This window comes from Hippopotamus amphibius, chromosome X (assembly GCF_030028045.1).
Source record: "Hippopotamus amphibius kiboko isolate mHipAmp2 chromosome X, mHipAmp2.hap2, whole genome shotgun sequence".
Taxonomy (NCBI): Eukaryota; Metazoa; Chordata; class Mammalia; order Artiodactyla; family Hippopotamidae; genus Hippopotamus; species Hippopotamus amphibius.
Genome location: NC_080203.1, coordinates 51,552,244 through 51,575,494, shown reverse-complemented (window position 1 = coordinate 51,575,494; position 23,251 = coordinate 51,552,244). Strand labels below are relative to the sequence as shown.

Below are 23,251 nucleotides of genomic sequence, written 5' to 3'. Positions count from 1 at the left end.
TTACTTTATTTGCCTATGGTAAGTGAAAAGATGAAGCAATTATTCATGGAATGAAATTAACTGGTTACAAAGAACAAAAAGGCTGTTTGTAACTATTCAGAGTGCACATAAGTGCCAATTTCAGCAAGTTGTTGCTGACCATGTGTTAGATCATTTCTTCTTATGGAAATAGTATTGAATTAGAAGCAGAAGTACAGATTTGATGTCCAGTTGGTAAGAAACCATTGTGATAAAGAATGTAATACCTGCTATGGACATGAACTAAAATATTTCTTCTGAACACTCTGTGTGACAGTAATTATTTCAGTTTGAATTAAAACAGGGGCAGGCAAAGGTTTAAGAATCTTCCAACATGTTGACTTTCTCATACCTCTTGGAATAAAATGAGATGTTGCTTAGTGCTGGTTCGTCCTCCGAAACCAAAAGATAAACACTGAACAAAAATATTATCTCACAACATTAAGTCTTATCTCAATGAAAACAAACTGAGAATGAGGTAACATATGCTAAAGTAAGACTTCCTTAGGTTTTATAGAAAAATCAGTTTATACATGAGTAAGAAATACTTTTCTAGTCCATTAGATTTTTCAGTACTTCATATAATACAGTCTACTCTGGTATATTTTATGACTTAATTATAATTTCAGATATACTTTGATATGAGTAGTATACTACACAGAGGTTTGATTCAGACACTGTGCAAAGATAGTTTCCAATTTTTTTGTTCAGATAAATAAGTTTCTTGTGCTAGGTAATTATAGATTCTCTATAAATTCTCTTTTAGGTTTTTTTCCTTGTTCCATTTTCAAAGAATACTGGGTTTTTTAAAGTTCTTTAAAAAAGATTTACTCTTTCCAGCTCTTTATTATAAAATTACAGTCCGTTTACACTTGAATAAACTTTGAATAATTGTAGATGCCATATCATGTTTAAGTGACATTAATATCTATGTTAACACATGAAATATCAAAACCTGAAACTTAAAATTTTAATGTTTATCAATTAAGTCTTTTTTTTAAATGTCAGCAAGAAAAATTGTTTTCCTTAAAATTTTCAAATTGAAGTTTCATTTTGGTGCCCTAAAGTTTTTTAACTCTATCAACATTTGACTTATAGAAATATGTGGACAAGAACACAATTCTTAAATTGTAGTGGTCTATATAAACATCAAGCAGCAGAAAGAAAACAGGGAAAACTATATAAGAGATAACCCATGTTCATATAGTATGTGTAAGATGTATTTCTCATTTCTATTTTTTTTTTCTTTATAGTCTAGATAAACTTTTAGGGGCAATAACTACAGCAGCAGAACGAAATAACAGAGAACGATTTTCACCAATTGTGGAAGGATTAGAAAACCATGAAGCTTTGCAATTACAGGTGAGTTTTGTCTTAAATTGCTTCCAGGGTTATATTTAGAGCACTCATTTTGTATGACACCAACTCCATTTTAGCTAGCATTTAAATGGAAGGGAATGTAGAAATGAAATTCTTCCTGTTGCTTGGTCATTCATAGAAGCTAGAAGTTTTGTCTGTGTATATGGCAACTTGTTTAAGATTAGGAAAAGTGCTTTGAATTATTATATATATAATCATGATTATCATAAATATTTGGGTAGAAATTTAGTAATTAGTTTAATAAGCCATGGAAATTAAAGCCTTAGCAATAATCAGGGCAAGAGGGCAAACAGTTCAGCCAGTGCCGTTATCCTAACAAGTGTTAATGGAGTCGGTGTGGGCTTGTTGTAGAAATTTAAGAAAACTAAACACATGTCTTTTTTTGTGCCATTCACACAGCATTCAGAAGTTTGACTCCCCAGAATAGAGGGGATTGAATTGCAGCTCTTAGGTCATGGTATATCTCATCGCCCTGTGTAGACCCAGCCTACATGTTTTCTTTAGAACATGACAAAATTCTCTGTCTTTTCTTAGATGTTTTCAGGAAATGACCCATTTTATGAAAGATAACTTTGTTCTTTAGTGATGAGAACTTCTTATTTATTGACCATACTTATGGTGTGAGATCCTGGACTAAACATTTTAATTTACATGTACTGTCTGGTTTAATTCTCAATACTCGGCTATGTAGGTGCTATTATTATGTTCATTTTGCTTATGAGACAAATAGGCTAAGTGAGATTAAATAACTTGTCTAAGGTACCACAGCTTGTAAGTGGCACAAATTCGATGCCAGGTTTGTTGGTCTGTGATGCCCATCTCTTTCTTTTTAAACAGTGTTTAGCATTTAACGTACCACGGGAAGTGCTCTTGGAAACGTTTTTTAAACTGTTGTAGTGCCGTTCAACAAAGAGAGTATGGTTCCACGTTTAATTTTATCTGATTATTTAGTAGTGAGTGTTTAAATATTGAAATTTCTTATCTGATATAAAAAAAATTTCTTTTCCCCTTTTTAATTGTATTGTTGTGTTGTTAGCTGTTTTCACCAGAGTTTCAAACTACAGCAGGTAGGTAATTTAGCTTGTCCAAAGAAAATACTGTAGTGTTACAAAACTGTAATCCCTTTCCAAATATTTGAGGAAATGTGTTAATTGTTACTTCTGTTCCAACTATGATGAGCATTTTGGGTAAACTTTTATGGTGTTCCTTTTATGGCCAGTGTATTACATTTTTTAATACTTGGGGGATTTCCTTTTAACGTTTTCCCTTTTTTAATACACTCTTATTAAACAATTTATCTCAATAAAATTTAATATCTCTACTGAAAGGTTTGAAAACTCTTTTTTAGATGACTTTTTGAAATCTTTGTTCCTGTGCTTTGGCTTACCTAACTCAATCTCATTGACTTTCAGTCATATGTAGAAGTTTATACTTGTCTTCCAAAGTTTGTTTAGGAGGAATTAAGTGTTTTATCTATATTCAAAGTTTTCATTACTCAAATCACTCACTCACTCAAAATCCCACAGTTGTTGAGAGGTAGAGCTATGATTTGAAGCCAGGTCTTTGTGATGCCAACATTTGTATACTGTATTGTCTGACCTTTAAATGACACCCCTGCCATAGAATAGTTCCGTCCACACAATGAGATGGGAATGGCATTTGCTAGCCTTCACCAAGCTGGACTGAATGGAATAATAAAGTGGCAAACTGATAACAAGTAACATATGGAAGGATCATAGATGTCTTGCTAGGTATACATGAGATGGTTGAATACTGATTATATCAATAGATGCAAACATATGCAAATCACAATTTGAAATTTCCTATTTTAATGCGGTACAAAAGTTAGTAATTTGTTATATACAGAACCTATTACTCTCACAAGAACTGTGAGGTGGTTTTGTTTATGTGGATTATTTCACGTGGATGAGAAAAATACCTAAAAGTTCAAAAATATATTCAGAATACAGAATGAAAAACACAAGTTTAAAATCTGTTGTTTAAGAAATAAAATGAGTGCTGTATTTTAACAGAATTACTTTTCTATTTCTGTAGTATCCTGAGACTTCTCAAAATGTAATTACAGTCTCAGGAAGTAATTCTGTTAAAGTACAGGAGAAATTATATTTTAAAATAACAACTACATACCTCCCCCCACCCTTGAATTCCAAAAGAGGTTATTAACTTCTCACAAAGGTTTTCTAGCTTATCTTTAAAGTGAAATTTTGTACCAGTGATAGGAGTTTTATTATCTTCAGTAGTTCAAGAAATAGACAGTAGATCGTGTATCTTCATATGTTCTCTGTTCATTGACTTTCTTTCAGCTGAGTAGCCATCTCAAGTCTCCCCCATACTACAGTGCCTTCTTTTGATCCTACTTATCCTTCGAAGTAGCCTCTCATCTTCCCTTTTCATTTTATAGTCTAAGTCTCTAAAAGAATCACCCATACTTGTTTTCTCTGTTTCCTAAATTACCTTTCACAACTCAGCTTTTTCACAGTTCTTCAAAAGGTTGACAATGATCCTTGAATTTCAAAATTCTGTGGCTTCTTTCAATCCTGATCACTTGGCTCTATTGGTCACTCCCTCCTTGAAAATTTTCCTGCCTTTGGCTTTCTAGACACCATTCTCTCCTTGCTCTCTGACTACCTCTAACTGTTCTTTCTCTATCTTCTTCATGCGTTTCTTCTTGCGGGGAGCAGCCCTGAGAAAGGGGTCCTGCTCCCAGGACATGGCCCTGGGAGCTGCCTTAATTCAAGGATTTGTGTAAAACAAACATAGCTCTCTGTCCCGCCACCTCGACCTTGAGTATGTGTTCCCACAGACTCCTTATCGTATGAGAACATCCTGAGACCATGTAGGGTGCAGGCTACTATGCAAGTTCCTGGTGCCCTTGAAGAGATAGAACAAGTTACAACAAAGAAGGAGTCATTTCGTTTGATGTCCCCCTTTGTTCTGAAAGTGTATTAAAGGCCACCGCATAATAAAGAAGTTTGTCAGTTGCCCTAGAGGCTTCTGATCCTCTCGACCCCATCTTTTGTCTGTCTTTCTTTATTTCCTAGCCGCGTCGTGTTTGCCTAAGGACCTGATCGATTTTGCCGGCAGGCTCCGGCATCTTCTTACTTCTTGGGTATTTTATTCTTTATGTCTTTTCTTGGTCCTATTCTGTCATCATTTTTGTTTACACATACATATGGACACATGTATATAAGCTCATATACATATACATCTGTAGGTATTGATACACACATATGCGAATGCTCTCAATTGCTTCTCTAGCTTTGACATCCAACTGTGTTCTAGTGATTCCCCAGATTTTAAGTCTGGCTCATACCTATTCAATCCTACCTGTCCAAATAGCTAACTGCATGTTTTAGAAGCATCATAAGAATTGAAAAATTAAAAATAGCATTTATAAGCCATGTGCCAATGTTCTAAATACTTTAATATGTTACCTCATTTTAAACCTCACAGCAATTCTCTGAGAGAGATAGTAGTGATATTCCTATTTTTTAGATGAGTAAGCTGAGGCTCATAGAGGTTAGATAAGTTTTCTAGGGTCACAGAGTAAATAGGAGGTAAAACTCAGATTAAACCCCAGGGCATCTGGCTTCAGAGTACTTGCTCTTAGCCGGTATATGGTACGTCCTCTTAGTAAAATGAGCTCATTTTCTCTTTCCCTTAACATGATTTCCCCCAAAAGAAGTCTATTCTTCTTCCTTCCTTTCTCATGTTAGATAATATAGAGGTATCACCTTCTGCCTAATCTTTGGTTTTTCCTCAAGATTTCATTCTTCTTTGTTCCCTGCATCCAATTAATCATCAAGTCTTACAAGACTATGAATCTATCCCAGTCTCTCTATCCCCACTGTCTGTATCTTCTCCCAGCAATATTATTCCAACAATTTTCTAATTAGTACCTCAAACTGACACATTCTTCCCCAAAACAGACAAATGTTTTGTACTATTGTCAGTTATCCTTAAAAAATAAATCTCATTCTAGCATAGCAGTACTCCGAGAAGCCTATTTATGCTCATGTCCCATTGCTTGATAAAAGTGAAAAGCCTAATCATGGTGAACGACCTTTCTCCATGTGGTCCCAACCTAATATTCTAGCCTTAGAGCCCATCACGCTCCCAAATGTACCCTATTGTTTAGCCATACTAAACCCGGTATTTCCCAAATATGCTGTAGACTTTTAAATGCCCTCAAACATTTTATCATGCAGAACACTTTGTTTGGAATAGCAGTGCTTCCACAGCCATGTCCCTTTCCTCTTGGTAAGGTTTAATGAGGACGCAGAGGAGAGTAAATTTAGGTATGTCCTGTGTAAATCAAGGAAGGCTTCAGTGATGAGATGATGCCTTAATGGGGTCTTGAAGGATCAATAGGAATTTTCCGGAAAATTATCTTTGCTGATAGAAAACCAGTATTATGGTAGGGTGGGAGGCAGGAGAAGGGCTTTCAGTAGGTAAAAATAGAGGCCAGAGTAGTCTGCCAGTCCCTGCACAGAAGACAGAGTGAGGTTAATACCCACATATAGTTGAAACTGATTTCTACATAGCCCAGCAGGAAAAGCTAGGGTACGCTGAGCATTAATAATAATTGTTTTTTTTTCCCCTTTGACTTTTATTTTTATTATTTAAAAAAAATTTAAATTGAAATGTAGTTGATTTATAGTGTTGTATTAGTTTCATATGTACAGCAAAGTGATTCAGCTATACATATATATATGTATGAATGTATACGTATGAATGTGTATATATATGTATGTATATATATTTTTTACATTCTCTTCCATTATAGGTTATTACAAGATATTGAGTAGAGTTCCCTGTGCTATACAGTAGGTCCTTGTTGGTTATCTATTTTATATATAGTAGTGTGTGTATGTTAATACCAAACTCCTCCTTTATCCCTCCCAATAATAGTTGTTTATGGAAAGAGAAAGTTGTATAGTTAACCTCCAGTGATATGTTATAAAAAAAGCCCCAGTCTTCACAGGCTGCTATTAGTCTGAAGGGTGCAGTGTCTTAAAGTATTTCAGGAACTGTGTGCAGAAGTATTTTTAGCCTGATTTAATATATCTAAAAAATGTTTTCTAACACACTGAAAATAATTTTAAAAAATTGTGCATGTTACAATTAGATATGGTACACAAAACGTAGAAGTAAATATACAGTTGGTTCAGTTAGCCAGATCTTACCTATTTGCGAGATTTATCATTTTGCAATATAACTCAGAACCAAAAAAAAAAAAAAAGAAAAAGAACATAATCTGAGCAGCCTACAAAATGTCACCAAATCCATCAAGTAAGCATCATGATGGCAAAGGTTTTTTGGCCTTTAATCAGAGCCTATTAATATTAACTTTTCCTTCCTATGGTATCTTAATGGGCCTGATTATCTTTTTTCCATCTATAGCAGACTATAAGCACAGATTGGGAGGTGGGAAGATGATTTATTCCAGACTTGTGCACTGAGATGATGAAGAAGCAACAACTGACAAAATGAAAGCAAGGGAGAAGGAGATACAAACATAATAAAAGGGTGGAACTGGAATGCAAAAATTATAACATTTGGTTTCATGTGGCGACAGGGCAAATAGCCCTATATATCTTAATAGCTCCTGAGGGCATCTGTGTGTTCCGTCATCTCTCACTAACTCACATATTTAATCATGCCCCTGAGTTAGCAAAAAAGAAAAAATTATATCTAGGATATTTCAAGAATGTGGGAATTATGGTGCACTTCAGAAAGAGTTCCATGCAAAAAAAATATATTCGTGTTTAAATAGAGAAATCCTCATACATGGACTGATTCTTTGTAGCTTGGTTCTTTCCACAGTGGTTCTCAAGTGCTGAGATTTTACTCTAAACATACTTGTAAATTAGCTATTTGTGCACTCGTACCATCACATATGAGGAAGTAGCCTTGGATAAATCATTTATCGTTTGTCGGTAGAGGTACATTTATAATAAAACAAGGCACCGCAGCTATGAATAAGGAGGAAATTTGTGGAAAAGTAAATGAGTGTGTTAAATTTGTCTGGAAGGAGTATCTGATATTACTTAGGAAACTTGTTCTATTTATTGACAGTTTTATACTACTACCATTTTAAAAGTAGAATTAGTACAATAGGGGGTTGTATAGAGATGTTTATGCAACGTAGTCCTGTTTCAAATACAAAAATAACTTTGGACTTGAAGAAGGATGCCTTTTACTTTAAAGTTGGATAATTGCCAAATCCATCATTTTTGGTAACGGGATCAGTAGTAACTAGTAACCTCCGTAATATGAAAAGCCAACAGACACTTTGAAGGTCATCATATTGGTTTCTACAGCACCATTCGACACTATTGGTCACTCTTTATCAAAGTTCTCTCCTCCTTCAACTTCTGCGATACTAAGTTCTCCTCATTTTTCTTTTACCTCTTTGTTGTATTTAAAATCTCTTGTCTCTGTGCTTGGCCCTAAAATATACTTATTCCTAGAGCTTGATCCATGGTCCTTTGATCCTTTGCTCTGGTCCTTGCTCATTCTGTACATTGTCCTTGGCAGCCTTATCCATCCTTACGACTTCCACCAGCACTTCTATGTGATGAATCTCTCTGAACTCTTCTATTCCAAATACATCCTGACTCACAGTTCCATATATTCACCTGCCTTCTGACTGGATTTCAAATTCAGTATTGTCCTTAGCTGTACTTATCTTCCTTTTCTTCATCTTCTTCTTCCTACTCCAATCCCCTCTCCAACCTTGACCTGCATTTCTCTTGTTTGCCCATTCCTGATTAACCTTCGCATTGTCCACCAAGTAGCATAAACGAGAAGCATAATAGTCATTTTCGAATCTACTCTTTATCCATCCAGCATTCTCTTAGTCACCAAATCCTACCAATTCTATTGCCTTAGTGCTGTACTTTCCTTCCTTACTGTAATAATATTTCCCCTGCACCCCCATCCCACCCCACCCCCCCCCACCGCCACTTCTTTGTTTCAGGGCATTGTCACATCTCAATGTTTTATCATTTCCCTGGGCTGTTAAATATCTTCTGCCCTTCATTCCAGCCCCTTTTAAATCATTTTCCACAAAGTTATATTTCTGAAATGCCATTCTTGTTATATCACTGCTTAAAATCCTATAACATCTTCCCATAGCCACTAGGAGTAAAGTCTAATGTTAGTTCATACAAAATATCAATACTTCATCATCTAACTGTTGCTTTGTCTCTAACCTCATATTTCATCACTCTTATTCCATCACTCATATTCCATCCTGTCATATGGTACCAAGTTTCCTGAACATTTTATGCTATTTCATCTCTCTGCCTCCATACCTTTGTTCATGGCTTTGCCATACCTGGAATCCTCCATTTTTGGTTTAATTACCTTTCTCTATACATTTGTATCCTTCTTTGTTGGTGCTTATTTTGACTCAGACCATCTTTTTTCCTAACTCTGCTGGGCTGGGATAAAGAAAGACCTTGTTAATGTCAAGAAAGTACTTAATAAGGTCAATGTGTGACAGTGTCAATAACATTTTAAAAGCACAATTTGTCACAGCTAATGGCAGTATGGATAATCTGTCCGAGAATGTCCTGGAGTTGGCAGTTATTGTACTCCATAGCTCTATGAATTGTGATCAAGCAGACGGATAGACATTTGTATAGTTTTCAAAGCTGGTGAGTTAAAGTAAATAAAAGATTCTAGCATTTTCCCAGGAATTTTGTGAAGGTAGTTTATGTGAAATAGTTCCCCTCTCTATCACTTAAGTAAGAAACTGAATGCAGTTTCTTTTTGTAGTAATATATCTCATGTCAATAAAATTTGAAGTGTTTAATGACTATCCGTTATATTTTAAACGTCTTATTGGGGGCATTTAGGGAAAAACCCTAAACAAATACAGAGCCATATCTTTAGGAAGTTTAAAATCTATTTGGCGATATTTTACTCGCTATACCACACCCTACACCCCAGAATGAAAACAATAGCATCCACTGACTAAAGAATGTGGGTGATTATTGTAGAAAGAATTACTTTCTTTACTGCTGTCATAAAGGAAGGATCGTAATGCTATGGAAAAACTGATAGTAATTCAGTTTAGTGTAATTATGCGTGGCATAAATTATTGGATGCTTTGTCACATGCACAAAGTTGGTGGTTTTTATCTACGTGTTTATGCATTTGGTCTCTTTATACTGTAAAGAGATCCTTTAATAACATTGCAAATACAGAAACTGTTTTTACTGGTTAAAAATCAGAATCGTGGTTCTAGCCTAGCATGTTTTTCAATAACGGAGAAAATTCAGACTTCCTATGATTTTTAAGTTTTAATTCTCATGGAAGCTGAATTTAAAACAAATAGATATGGCAGACCATCTTGAACCTTAGACACATTGTAGAGAAACTAAGCAACATATGAAATCTGGATAGTGGACTGTGTGATTTCAATTCAAAGGCACTGGCTTTCTTTCCAGTACAGGGGAAAATGCTATTCAGCAATGCCAGATTTGTGCATTGTAGCGTGGTAGAAAGATTCCAAGACTAAAAGCCATGAGGCCTGAGTTCAAATCCAATCTTCGTGGTTTATTACTAGCTATACAGTCTTGGGCAAATCATCTAATCTTCCTAGGTTTTCAGTTTCCTTATCTTTAAATGAGGATATCAGACCGGAGTATTTTATATTCTTTCTAGCTTTCCAATCCCGTAAATCTTTATTTTCTGTCTCTGGAGTTGGATTTTTGTTTTTTGAAAGCAGATTGATTTTTCATTATAAGAGGACAATATCGCTCAGTCATGCTCTTAAAGATTTATATACTTGGAAGTCAAACATACCAATTTTGAAAGTTTCATTATTTAGGAATGACTTTTATACTTCTTGGAGCTTAGGTTTTAGATATTAGGGCAGAAGCGTTTTTAATTTAAAGTGTCCAGTGCAGTGCTACTCAGTCAAACTTTGTGCAGTATCCTATATCTATGCTGTCCAATATGGGAGCCACTAGCCACATGTGGCTGTTGAATACTTGAACTGTGGCTAATGAAACTGAGAAACTGGATTTTAAATTTTATGTAATTGTAATTAAGCTAAATTTAAATTGTGGTTAGTGGCTCCATATTGAACAGCATGCTCGTGTGTGTGTGTGTGTATGTGTACGTACGTGTACGTGATGTGTGTGTATGTGGTGTGTGTATTTGCGTGCACATCTGTGCTGAATAGAGAGTGGAGGGAGTGGGGGTGGCAGGAGTAAAAGAAAGTGAGAAGCCATTATTTTGGATAATGGGATGCTGTCCATAGCTCACTGTTCAGGATATATATAAAGTGGAATATAACACATTCCAGGAACCATTTTCTATCTCCCTTCCTCCCTTCCTCTCTCCCTCCCTCTCTCTCTTCTTCCCTCCCTCCCTCTTTCTTCCTCTCTCCCTCCTTCTCTCTCTTCCTTTTCTTTCTTTCTTTCTTTCTTTCTTTCTTTCTTTCTTTCTTTCTTTCTTTCTTTCTTTCTTTCTTTCTTTCACATTTCATTATGCATTATGGTAACCATTTTATTTTTATTGAGGTATAATTGACATATAAGATAACCACTGTATATATTAGACAACATATTGTTAAAATAATTACATGTTTTTCTAATTAACCTATAGTTTCAGTTAGGTTTTCCCAATATTTTAAACATGATGCACTAGTTAAATTTTATTATCTTGCCCATCTTTAAAATATTTTGTTGTGTTTATCTAGGAATGAATTTTATGAGGCATCTGGAATGTGCTGGGAATTATACTGTATTGGGAATAAAGTGATATGGTTTAGAATCATGAGTTTCCTCCTTGCTGTGTGACCTTGTATAAGTTATTTAACTGCTTTGAGCCTCTGCTTCATCATCTGTGAAATAAGGATAATAGTAACACCTATCTCGTATGGTTTTTGTGAGGATGAGATTAGATGGTGAATTATGTAAAGCTCCTAAATTGTCTGGTAAGAAAAACTAATAAACATGTTAATGATGGTAATAGTTTGGGGGTTTGTATTTAGCTATGAATTCAGAATCCACACAATGGGTATTTCATGTTTATAATTAAGTAATAATATATTCTGCCCTTTAAACTAATTACATTTTAAAACTTTAACTTTGTATTTGGACATAGTGACAATTGGATTGATTTTGTTCTGTCCTCTGAAAAGGGCAGTAATTGTGTAGTAGTATAAAGGAATGAAGATAATTAAGATGATTTTTTTTTGTTCTGCACATTCATACAATATAAACATTCCTATTAAAGAGCGTTGCTTTAGCAGATTATGTTGGAAAATGACATGATAGTATGAATATTCATCTTATGTTATTTGTAATTAATTAAATATCTATTAGAATTTGGTAAACAATAAATAGTGCATTGATAAACCAGTGCTCTTACCTGTTTAAACTGTTGACTTGAGTGTGTGCTAGTTATTTTATACTATAGTCAATGGATGTAACTTCTTTTTTTAGCATTTAGTTATATATTCATACATTATGTCTTAAGTGAGTATTTAAAAGCATTGCAACATTTATCTTATTAAAGGTAAAATTATTTGGTTGTTGTTACATTCATTAATTTTATTTTGTACTATTTTTATAATTTCCTGATCCAAATACTTTTGTTATGTAAAGGTACAGTTCCAAGACTCATTAACTTGTTTCTTGTGGAAATGTTCTCTTCACTTGTAGGGTATTAATACAAGCCATTAAGCTAGAATTTCTTCTGGCAAAAACAATCCTAGCAGATGGCAGCTTTTCTCTCTATTAATTTTGGATTGGACATGTACTTTGGCTTGTTCGGTCAGGTCAGAGTTGTAACATAACAAGAATCATTCATGCAAATACAATAATAATATAGCTATGGACACGTACACTTTGCAGTTATATTCCAGCCTATTGAAACTATGTGAAGACTAAAGCATTTTCTTGCTGTAAATAGGAAGATTAAGTAACCCATTAAGGCATAAGCATTATAATAACCTATCTGATATGACTTTTGAGGTAATGCCAAGCCAATGGCAAATATTTAGTCAGATGTCTAAGTGATTTAGCTTGACATTTGAGCATTCATAAGAATTGGACTACATTGTTCCATCATCATTTATGTAGCTAGTAATGTTAGAGACAACCTTGATCATCCCTTTTAATGCATGCAACTTTTGATTTTTGAACCTGAACGTGAGCTAGGTAGGCTAATCTTCCCCCAAACAGCTTGAATGCGTAAGGTAAAGATATAACAATAAAACCAATATACCTTTTAATATTTTGTCTCTACTTGAAAAAAATTACTAGTATAGTAACAGGTCTGGATAAGGTCAACTCAAAATACATTTCAAATATTTTTCTTTTGCTGATGTGTTTTTCCATACTAACTATTGATTTATTTGTGTCCCCTTCTGTATATAATTAACATATTTACTAAATCTGGTATTTTCCAGGGGTCTCCTTGCAGTCAGCTCTTTGAACACTCTACTACTAATTATGTACTTTAAAAATAATCAATTTTAATGTGCAGCTCTTGACTTAAACTATTAGCCAATTGCCTTAGATTTGAGTGGCGTTTTCCAAAAATGAGGAATAATCTTTGGAACGCCTGGCAGTTAGCATTTGGTTGATACTCTCCTAGCTTGCAGTTACCGGAAAATAACTGCCTCCTCTTTTATAATAGGGAACCTCAATATCAGAAGGAAACCAAAACCCATTTTCCAGTGTCAATCTAAGTAATGCATCACTTTTATTTGAAAACAAGCTCTTATATTTACTTTATCATGCAATGCACATTAGAATTTGTCATAGTGCCTTCTAGTTGATCTTAATTCATTTGCATTCATTTTTATGCCATTAATTCATCTTAATCATATAGTTTAATACTCTGTATTTTGTGCAAATCCATCCAATAATAGAAAGGAGAGAGTATAAGTCAGTGTAATGATATCTCTAAGTTATCACTGTTCCCTGTTTAGTATCAGGGTATTTTTATAGCTTTATTTGATTTATTTTAGAAAAATGTTTATAACCATATAGAATTGAGCCCAAGTGCATGCTGAGGACAGCTGGATATGAAAGATATGTTTCATGATCTTCTTAAAGGGCTCTATAGCCACACTGTTGGAACTTTTGAGTTTTTCAGAGAAAGTTTAATATTCCTTCATATTGTTTAGCAAAGCATAGCAGTACTTGACCATCCATTACATCTTCATTAGAATTTCTCTGGACATTAGAAACTTTATTGTCAGTTTTTTTTGTTTCTACTGTGAAGTCATAATCATTATATAAATATTTGCATTTCTTGATATATTTCATAATATATGTATGTATGCCTTTAGTAAATGGAAAAAAATTATCTGAATGCATTAAGTATTTCTTTAATTTAAAAAAAACTTTTTTTTTTTTTTTTTTAACAAAGTTTACTCTCTAATTGCAGGTGGCCTGCATGCAGTTTATAAATGCCCTTGTCACATCTCCTTATGAGCTTGATTTCCGAATACATTTAAGGAATGAATTCCTTCGTTCAGGACTAAAAACAATGTTACCAGTAAGTGGAATGCACACAGTTTATCATGCTTATGAACTTTAGTGTTTTTCTCTCTTTAGACAAAAGTACTTGCAGCTAAGTAAATAAATGTGCCTTGCCGTTTTCTGTTGTAAAGCATTAAACATTTTGTAAGCTTTTTGATATTGCAGTAGTATTAGTCTCTACATAGAACTGATGATTCAGAATTCAGCTAATGATATGTCCAGAAGTGATGGCTTTTTTGGTCTTCTTGAAGTCGAAAGGGAACTTTTCTTTGACTTTGAATACTGAGAACATAAAAGACTGCTATGTTTTTGCCATTTCAATTTTTCATTAAAAACTTTTTGCTTTCCTCTTTGATAACTTAGATTGATTTCCTTTATATTCAGCATAAGTATGCATAAAATTTTGATTAGTATATTCTAGACATATAATTTGAGAATGGTATTCTTGTTATAATTCTGTATCAACTCTTCTAAAGAAAAACAATTTTATTTCTTAAATTGAGTGTGGATGTTTGCTCTAATTATGATACTGTTAAAAACATTTTTGAAATAACTTTATAGGCTTGTTCTGAGATAAATGAGCACACTTATTCTACATATAGAAATACAACTACCATGACTTTATACTTTATTTTTTTATTTTTTTTATTATTTTTTTTAATTATTATTTTTTTCAGGGTACACCAAGTTCAATCATCTGTTTTTATACACATATCCCCGTAATACTTTATTTAGTATGTTAACTGAAGAAGGATTTTGTTCAAGACCATGACACTTTTAAAGGAGACAAAATCTCACTAGTTTCTTTAAGCTACTCAAACCATACCTGATAAACAAGAAGTAAATGTGGGGGTGGGGAGTAAAAGGACTGAGGAAAGAAAAAACAGAATGAAACAAATGTCAATGAGCCTGTATCTAAGGTACTCCTAGGGTATTAGAAATCGCAAAATCAGGGAAATTTACTGGTGAAGAACTAGTGTGTAGCATGCATCTGTAACTTGTCTTTTGTTAGTCTTAACTGAAAGTGGTTGCAACTCATCATCATAAAATATACAATTGGGCCTATTGAAAACCATTTTAATAAGATATATGAAGGGGTCTGTGTGTTTTTGTAAGTTTCTATGCCAATTCCACTTTGAATAGTTCTTTCATCCATGGCTTTAAAAAGCAAGGAATTGGTTGCAGTGAATCAAAGCATCATCGTAAGTGACCTGAATAGAGGTTCAATACACAGTTAACTTAGGCACATTCACTAGCTATAGTGTATGTAACACACTTATACTTGTTTTGTCACGAATCTCTGCTCATGAAAAGTCTGGTTTTATGTAGCTAGAAGTATTACTGCAGTCATTCGGGTGTACTTTTGAGTTGCCTCCTCAGTGGTTTCCATCCTTGTCCTTGCAGAGCTGGTCTGTTTCTGGGAGACTGCTCATGTCTTTGGACACTTGTTGGCCTCAGGGGCTCCTAAACATCCTCTACTCATTTACTCATATGCCATGCTTTTCTGCCTTAGTTGTTGCTGCTGCTGTTCCAGCTTTCATTTACCTGTGTCTGTTTATAACTGAACATTCATTTTCTACCTTATACTACTGAATGGCTAGTCAGGAAAACGTTGACTGTCAATTTATTTAAGTTATCTTTTCAGAAAATGTATGTACAGTAGCTCTTGTCCTTACCTTTTGCACTTTTGTTAATGTGTGCTCATCTCTGCTGGGTTCAGTGGTCTCATGGTATTTTTCCTTTGGTTACGCTGACAGCTAAGATTTTGTGTCAGGGTTTCTTAGCTATACTTTCCCATTGGCCCTAGAGCTGTATATAAAGCCTCTTGCGGTACCCTGTACTTCTTAACTTATGCTTCCGGTTTGATTTTTCTTTAACTATCACATCTCTTCAGTATGCCCCGATTCTTAGAGCTCAGTGATTTCTCAGCAAGAGGAGAGTGAGAAGTGTCATGTTTCTGCCTCCTAAAGTTTTGGAATAGAACCTATAAAGATTCTCAGTTTTTTTTCCTTCCTATGACAATGGAGTGAAATATGGCTAAATAGGGCTCTGGTTCTCAAGAAGTTGGGCATGTCCCCCTAAAGCGGGTCTCTCAAAATCTTATTGGGGGTAGGGCAGAGATGTTTGGTTTGAAAAAATAATCCTCCCCATGTATTTCTGATGTACAGTATGAGAATCGGAATCTAGGCAGATAGACCCTGAGATTAGAGGTCCTTCCTTTAATACCGTACATTTCACTGCTGTTGCTGTTGTCCTTGTAGCTTTATTAGCACAATTTGGAGCAAAAGTCAGAACGGTCATGCTTTAGTGTATGTTAGATGTACCTAACATGTCAGCTGCTAACCATCTAGTTTACTAAATGTTTACATTTCAACCACTAAAATTTAGAGTAATATTAAACATCTTTTACACATGCATGGAGGCCTCCTAATATACTCATAGATGAGTCTTTAATATCCTTACTTTTATCCTATTTACTCTTATTTTATATACCGTTCTAACAGGAGGAGCTTCCTAATTTTCTAGAATATATTGTATTCAAAGCAGCAAATTAGACGTGGCTAGGGCTAATATAAATTTGTTGGTACATGGTTCAAAAATTATACCTATCTGGAATCATTAAATGTTAGGGAAAAATAGTTCTTAGAATTTCAGTAATCCCTCAGACCATCATTGTAGTAGAGTGAAACTTTTTTGCGTATAATTATTAGAATCCTCAAGACAAGGATGATTAATTATATTCTGTAGGAATTTATTTTCAAAATTTGCGCTATCTCTGTAGATAAATTATGATGTTTAAAGAGAGTTTATAGTTCACTTATATGGAAAATTCACTTTTCATAAATTCACGTTAGTAATTTGGGACAAATGAGTTATTAAACGCTATATAGTGATTTTTAAAATAGTATTTGTTCTATAGTTAACTTCACAAGAAATCAATGTAAGTTTTCTCCATCTATCTTTTATTTAGTTAAATAAATTAAGAAAATATTAGATAAATCAGATATGGGAAGGAACAAGATAGTAAGAAATTGTGTCTGTAGGCAGCAGGCATTCTTAATCTCTTTTAAAAGACCGACAAACCCTTTCTTATTCTTTTGAAGACTCAATTTTGATTGCTTGACTGGTAATCAGTCATGTACTGGTAATGGACTTTGATTTCCTTTGAAGTACACCATATTATAGAGACTTAATTCTATGTTTTAGAGAATCTGCTGAAAAAAAAAATCTGTTTAAAAAATAAGTGAAACATATTTACAGTATTTCACCTAATTATTAGTAGTGTAATGCAGTAGTAATTTTATGGCATTCTTCATTTAAAATATAAAACTTCAGTGATGCATTTCCCTTTTTTCAGTGGGGTATCTGTCACATTTGTACTATATAAAATTTTTATTAATTCATTAAATGTTTATTTTATCAAGAATTTTTGAATATAACTTTCAAGGTTTGACATTTAAATGAAAGGAAGTTTGTTGTGTATGCGTGTGTATGTAGATATGCATACATATTTTAATGGAGCATTATTGCTAAACAGTATTTATGAGATTTCATTTATACGTATCTATATTTTGATGTTGTGCTGTATATGTTCACATACTATATCTATTATATAAATAATATGTTGTCCTAATTAAAAACTGAAATAAACATTTAACCTGTTATTTTCACTAAAAATATTTTAATCATGCAGGTTTATTCCATGTTTTGTAAAGTTCTGATGCTGATAAAATGACAGTATTTTTTTAATTTGTTTTTTCTATTTTTCAAACATATTTGAATGTGTTAAAGTTTGATAGTGAACATCTAAGAAAGAATATATTGTGACACAGAATAAGGAAAAATTCCATATTACAAAATGTATTACAGGTTTTTTCTGCAATGACCAGCATATTGGGGGTGTCTGGTTTCTGCTCTTCTCTGAATAGAGTTCAAAACTCACCTGATAATATAACTCAGCAATGTTAGATAACTTTACAGTCCAATAAATTTCTTCATTCCCCTTCGAAGTAGAAAGACTTTAAATTACTAAAGAGGAAACTAAGGTTAAATACATGTATTTGTTATGTATTTCATATGCAATTACATAGAAACATTAATATTTTCATATACTCTGTAGGTAAATTTTCATTAAATTTTTATGTATGTGAATGTTAGAAAAAGAACATATAAAAATTGCATAAATTTGTGTTTGGCTTCGGTAATAGCCATTGCATCTCCATTTATAATCGTCCTACTGAATAAAAATAGAAACAAAAAAATGCATCCGAGTTTGTTTTATCGACCTAATTTGAAGTACACCATGCTTGCATTTCCTTTTAGAGTTCAAGCTCAGCTCTGAACATCCTAGTCCCTCTTTCGGTATCACCCTTGAGCATCCACAGTTGTGATTATCGATTTGGGTTTTGAAAGCGGCAACTTAATGGACACATATTAAAAGATATTCCAGGTGATATATATTAAGCCCAACAATCTCTAGTGTGGCATGCTTCCAAAGATTTTGTTTATACTATGATTTTGAAAATTTTCAGAAGTTTGTAATGCATGTGCTTATAATGTATTACAAAAGCAAGTCTTTGATGCCCAAGTTGGTATTTTGTGATTTGGCTAGCAAAAATAAAAGGTGGGGGAGGAGGCTTGTTGTGCATCTTGATTAAAAAGTCCTGACGCCTTTTTGCTTTAAAATCACAAAATATCATTTAAATTGTCTTATACAACTTTTCACGCCATACTTGGGACTGTTGTGCTTGAATATATCCTTGCATTTGTTCTTCATTAATACAATTGATCTATATTTGTATTTTTTGCCAGAGGCATATGTGAATGTTCTAACTGCATGAGTTCTTTTGCGATCTTTGATTAGTGTGTTTAGTCAAAACTACAGCATTTAATTTGGGTTTTTAGCAATTAGTTTTTTTCCGTTGCAAAAGTGATCGTTAATTTTTTAATGTGAATCATCAAAATCTGGGGCATAAAAAGAAAATGCAGTGAATGAAATGAGGTTCCTTCATTTTAAAATAGAAAAACAGAGTGCATTTACTTTCCTTCAGGAAACCAACTGCCTGGGTCAATATTTGAAATTGCTTCTGTGTATGTAAATGAATAATAGTGTCAGACCTTTATTACCAAAGTATGGTGTTGTCAAACTGTTATTTGTCTGTTAAGTTTTCCGTTTATATATTAGGATCTGAAAGAAAAAGACAATGAAGAGCTTGATATTCAGTTGAAAGTATTTGATGAGAACAAAGAGGACGACCTAACTGAATTATCACACCGTCTCAATGACATTCGAGCAGAAATGGAATATCCTTTTAGAAACCACAAAAATCATTTTGCATGTACTGTGAAAAAGGGATTTGTGGGGGAATTTGTGAAGCATTATTAGAATTCTTGTCTGCCAGCCCAATTTATATCCATGTATTTATATTAGAACCTCACTATGATGCTGTCCTTGAGATTCATGTTGAAGAATTGTCAGACTGTCCTGATGATTTACACTGACTGTATTGAAATCTGCGCAATGGCTTGCTGCATTATAGGTATATGCTGCTCAGTGGTCTTGAATAGACAAGAGCCTAAGGCAATATTCCTCACGGATAAGGATTTTTGGGGAAAAGTTCAGTGAGTTCATATGTGACCGTAGGTAATAAACTTTTTCAGTTTATTAAATGGTACTCCAGTGATTTCGAGATATCCTTCAATTCAAATAAGTGTATTTTTCTCAGTCCAAATATTTTGGTTCCTTAGCGGGAAAAAAAAGGTTTAGATGTGATAGGGTCTGACTATAACAAGGCTGCTAGAGTAGAAGCACTTGAGTCAAATACAACTAGCATGTAATCTTCCTATGGCAGCGATTTTATACAAAATGATTTTAGATCTAAAAGATCATTGTCATAGCATTGCTGGCCACTTGTTTCACACCCATTAAATTTCTTACTTATGGGTTCTGGGGAAATTGGGAAATGACCTTTGAGCTGGAGTTTTTCACCATAATGTCTTCCATCTTCTCCCTTGCCACACCCTATATTACTTTGCTTGCATCTGTCTTATTTATGTACACTTCTGTGCCCCTATGAGATGGAGGGCAGAAGTGTTTCAACTTTTTCCTTCAATGTTCCTATCAAAGTGTCTTGCACATAAGTATGGGATAAGTGCAGTGAATAACAATTTTGTTATTATGAGGGATAATTTCTAGTGATTTCTTATCCTTCATCAGTGACTCTGGTCTACAGTGGTTTCCATAATATTAAATGCTTTTTATATCAATTAATAAATATCTTGCTTTATATAAATTTCTCTTCATCATAAAGCTATTTTTGGATCTATTCTGTAGCCATCAAAAGGACCTTTAACACAACACTCTTATATGGGGTCTAAGAAGTAATCCATCATATAATTAATTCTATTTCAGAGAAAACGTTGACATTTCAGGTTATTTTTAAGATGCTGGATTACATCTCCTCTTCTACTTTTCTTTTACATTGATTTTTCTACGTCTTCACTTTTCTTATAAAAGTGAATCCATTTTGAAATCTGTTTTCTAGTTTGCGAAAAGCATTTAAACTTCTACCACTCTTTTTTATATCCTAAGGAAAATATGTTTCAAGTTCCTTTGTCTTTAGTCTCCCTCTTTTATCAAATAATGACATACAAATGAATGCAAACAGTAATGACTTCATATGTAGTAAGTGTTTCATCTGTCTAAAATAAAACTGGTTTTTATGAACTCTTAGCAGTCCACACAATGCTCATTTGCCTTACTATCTTAGGTGGGCAGTGAAAAGAGAGGAGTAGTGGCTTGCATGAATAATATAGATGCCCCATCACAAGCACAGGAAGATCAAGAAAAAACCATTTTCATTAATGGCATTGCTGTTCCAATGATAGCAAGTATAAGCTGGGATTTAAAATATAATGAATAGCTGATCATTTAAGCTTTTAATGGTTAAATGGTCTTGAAAATACTCTTTAAGTCTGTTTCTCTGTTAAAAGGTTAAAGTGATCCATAGATAAAATTTCTTTATGGAAATGTTTAAATACTGGATCATGGAGTTGAAGGTTTAGAAACAGTAATGGAAACAAAATGATATATCAGTGTTTTCAAAACTGACGCTGCTTTTGTTATGAATGAAACTGTTATCAAGAATCTTTGATTTTTTTCCTTTACTTGCTTTCCACTGATATGAATGAAGTGTACCATCTTCTGTATAATATGTTGAAGGACACTGCTGCTGAAAATTACTTATTATCCATTCTGCAACATTTTTTGCTCATCAGAAATGATTATTATATCAGGTAAGAGGCTGTTCTGAAAGTACAGTTGGTGTAATTTGAATTGGATATTAAAGGGAAATTAACAATGTAGTGGGGTCTAGACAGTATATGCATATATACATACAGAGAGTATAAGAGTTTGACAACTTTAGATTACATTTTTAAAAAGGTGTTTATTTTTAATTGGGACACAAGAATATACTTATAAAAATGGGGTATGCCATTTCAGTAGCAGTGAACCCAGCAGATTTTACTGACCCTATGATGAATTATTTTTGTGGCACAGAGTAAGCTCTGAAGAGTCTATGGTAGAACTTTTAAGTCCTTGTACATTTTAATAAGTAAGACTATTGTTATTCCTCTTCTATAGAATCCATCTAGTAATAGGTGTGATCTTATCTAAGAAAATAATAATACTAATATTTTAGCTTTATACACAGTAATGTAGTGCTTCTAAATAAATAAATATAATAGTAATCCCTAAAGTCAAAAATTTCAGAGTCTAGTTCTGGGAATATATCTGAAAACCAGAAAATTAGAGAAGGGTTTCTGAGTGACTGAAATTATCCATAAGCTGGTGACCATGATCTTATATTTAACTGTTCAAGAGACTCTTAGTTGTTCTTCATACTCTAACATGCATGAAATTCTAGCAACCTAGGTTCTCTGATTTCTCAATCCTTGCTTGATTAAAGGACAAAGGAAAGGTACCATGGCGTCGGCTACAGTCACAACAAAAATGACATTTCTAAAGCCCATGGAGAACTATTATGGTTCTCTTATAGTTCTCTTATAGTTCAGGCCAGTGCAATAATTGATGGGCATCATGATGTTACAGAGATATAGAAAAATGTTTAAAATACCATATGCTATGTTTTTTTAAACAGGAAATATAGTAATCCAACCAAAATGACTATTGTTTTCTCAAATAAGTGCTGGCAACTAAAGGGGTACTGTGCCCGTGGGTACACAGTTACCTGGGGACATAATTTGTGTGAAACCATTCATTTCTCAGTAACTTTGAATAAACGAGCAGTTGTTCTAATATGACATCCTTTTCATCGTGAGAACATCCTGAATGTGTGACTAGCACTTTTATTCTACTTATGGATATTTAGTTTGTCATGAAAGAAAACGATTGTGTTTTCCTTGTTTACCCAAAGAGTCATTGACTAGATTGATTATAATCCAGTATTATTTACCCTAGGTCTGATGATGACTTGAAGAAGCCTCAGATGTGTAATATATATTACTCTTCATTCTTATCCTTGAGACCAGTCCCATGACAAAAGACATATAAGAGCAATTAGAATACATTTAGCTTTATTTGCAAACTTTTAGTAGGTTGGCCAGTTATCAGCACACTAATTTTAGGGATGTTTATGTCATAATTTGTCCATAGTAGTATTCCTTTCTGATTTTTCTCTGTTGAATTTATTAACCACTGATAAATACTAAAATTTCCCCGAATTTTAATGCAAAAAGTGCCTTTTTAAAATTTTTGAAGTGTAGAAGTGGTCATTTTTAAGGCCAGAAGTACCTTGATAGATTACAGAATTAGGAAATGTTTTAAAACCTTTGACACTTTGAACAAATTGAAGCTATAGCCATGCATATTTAGTGTGTACGCTTCTATAACATGGATCTTTTAAAATATGAGTATAAATAGATCTTTGGTATAGTCTGGAACATAAGTGGCTCAGTCCAGTTTTGTAAAAGCTGTTATAGCGATCTTGAGTAAAAATGTGGCAGTAAATTCAAGACATTGTTTGCCATGTAGTGCCAGGATACTCATCTCTTATTGAAATTGAGAACTTGGAGAGGCCCAGAACCATTTCTGTATCCATAGATGTAGGACTAAAAAGTCATTTATTTTTATTAACTTTAAGAACAATAGCGTAAGTAAGTAGATAAGGTTGCTAAGTATGTTTGAACAGAAGCATGAATGCCTGCAAACTAGAGTATTAAGTCACTAAGTGTTCATAGTTGATTATATCACGATGAGTTTTACGCTGTAACATCCAGCGCGTCTTTAAGCTTAG

The 23,251-nt window shown here is 33.7% G+C and overlaps 1 protein-coding gene across 4 annotated transcripts in view; it reads left to right on the top strand.

The window, feature by feature from the left end:
• Nucleotides 1–23,251, top strand: part of DIAPH2 (diaphanous related formin 2) — an 824,692-nt gene that overhangs the window by 229,467 nt on the left and 571,974 nt on the right. For all 4 annotated transcript variants that reach the window (XM_057717321.1, XM_057717320.1, XM_057717322.1 and 1 more), the window contains 4 exons: nucleotides 1,272–1,380; nucleotides 13,840–13,950; nucleotides 19,120–19,238; nucleotides 21,114–21,230. In XM_057717321.1, the coding sequence (XP_057573304.1) occupies nucleotides 1,272–1,380; nucleotides 13,840–13,950; nucleotides 19,120–19,238; nucleotides 21,114–21,230 (456 nt within the window). The remainder of the gene's footprint in view (nucleotides 1–1,271; nucleotides 1,381–13,839; nucleotides 13,951–19,119; nucleotides 19,239–21,113; nucleotides 21,231–23,251) is intronic.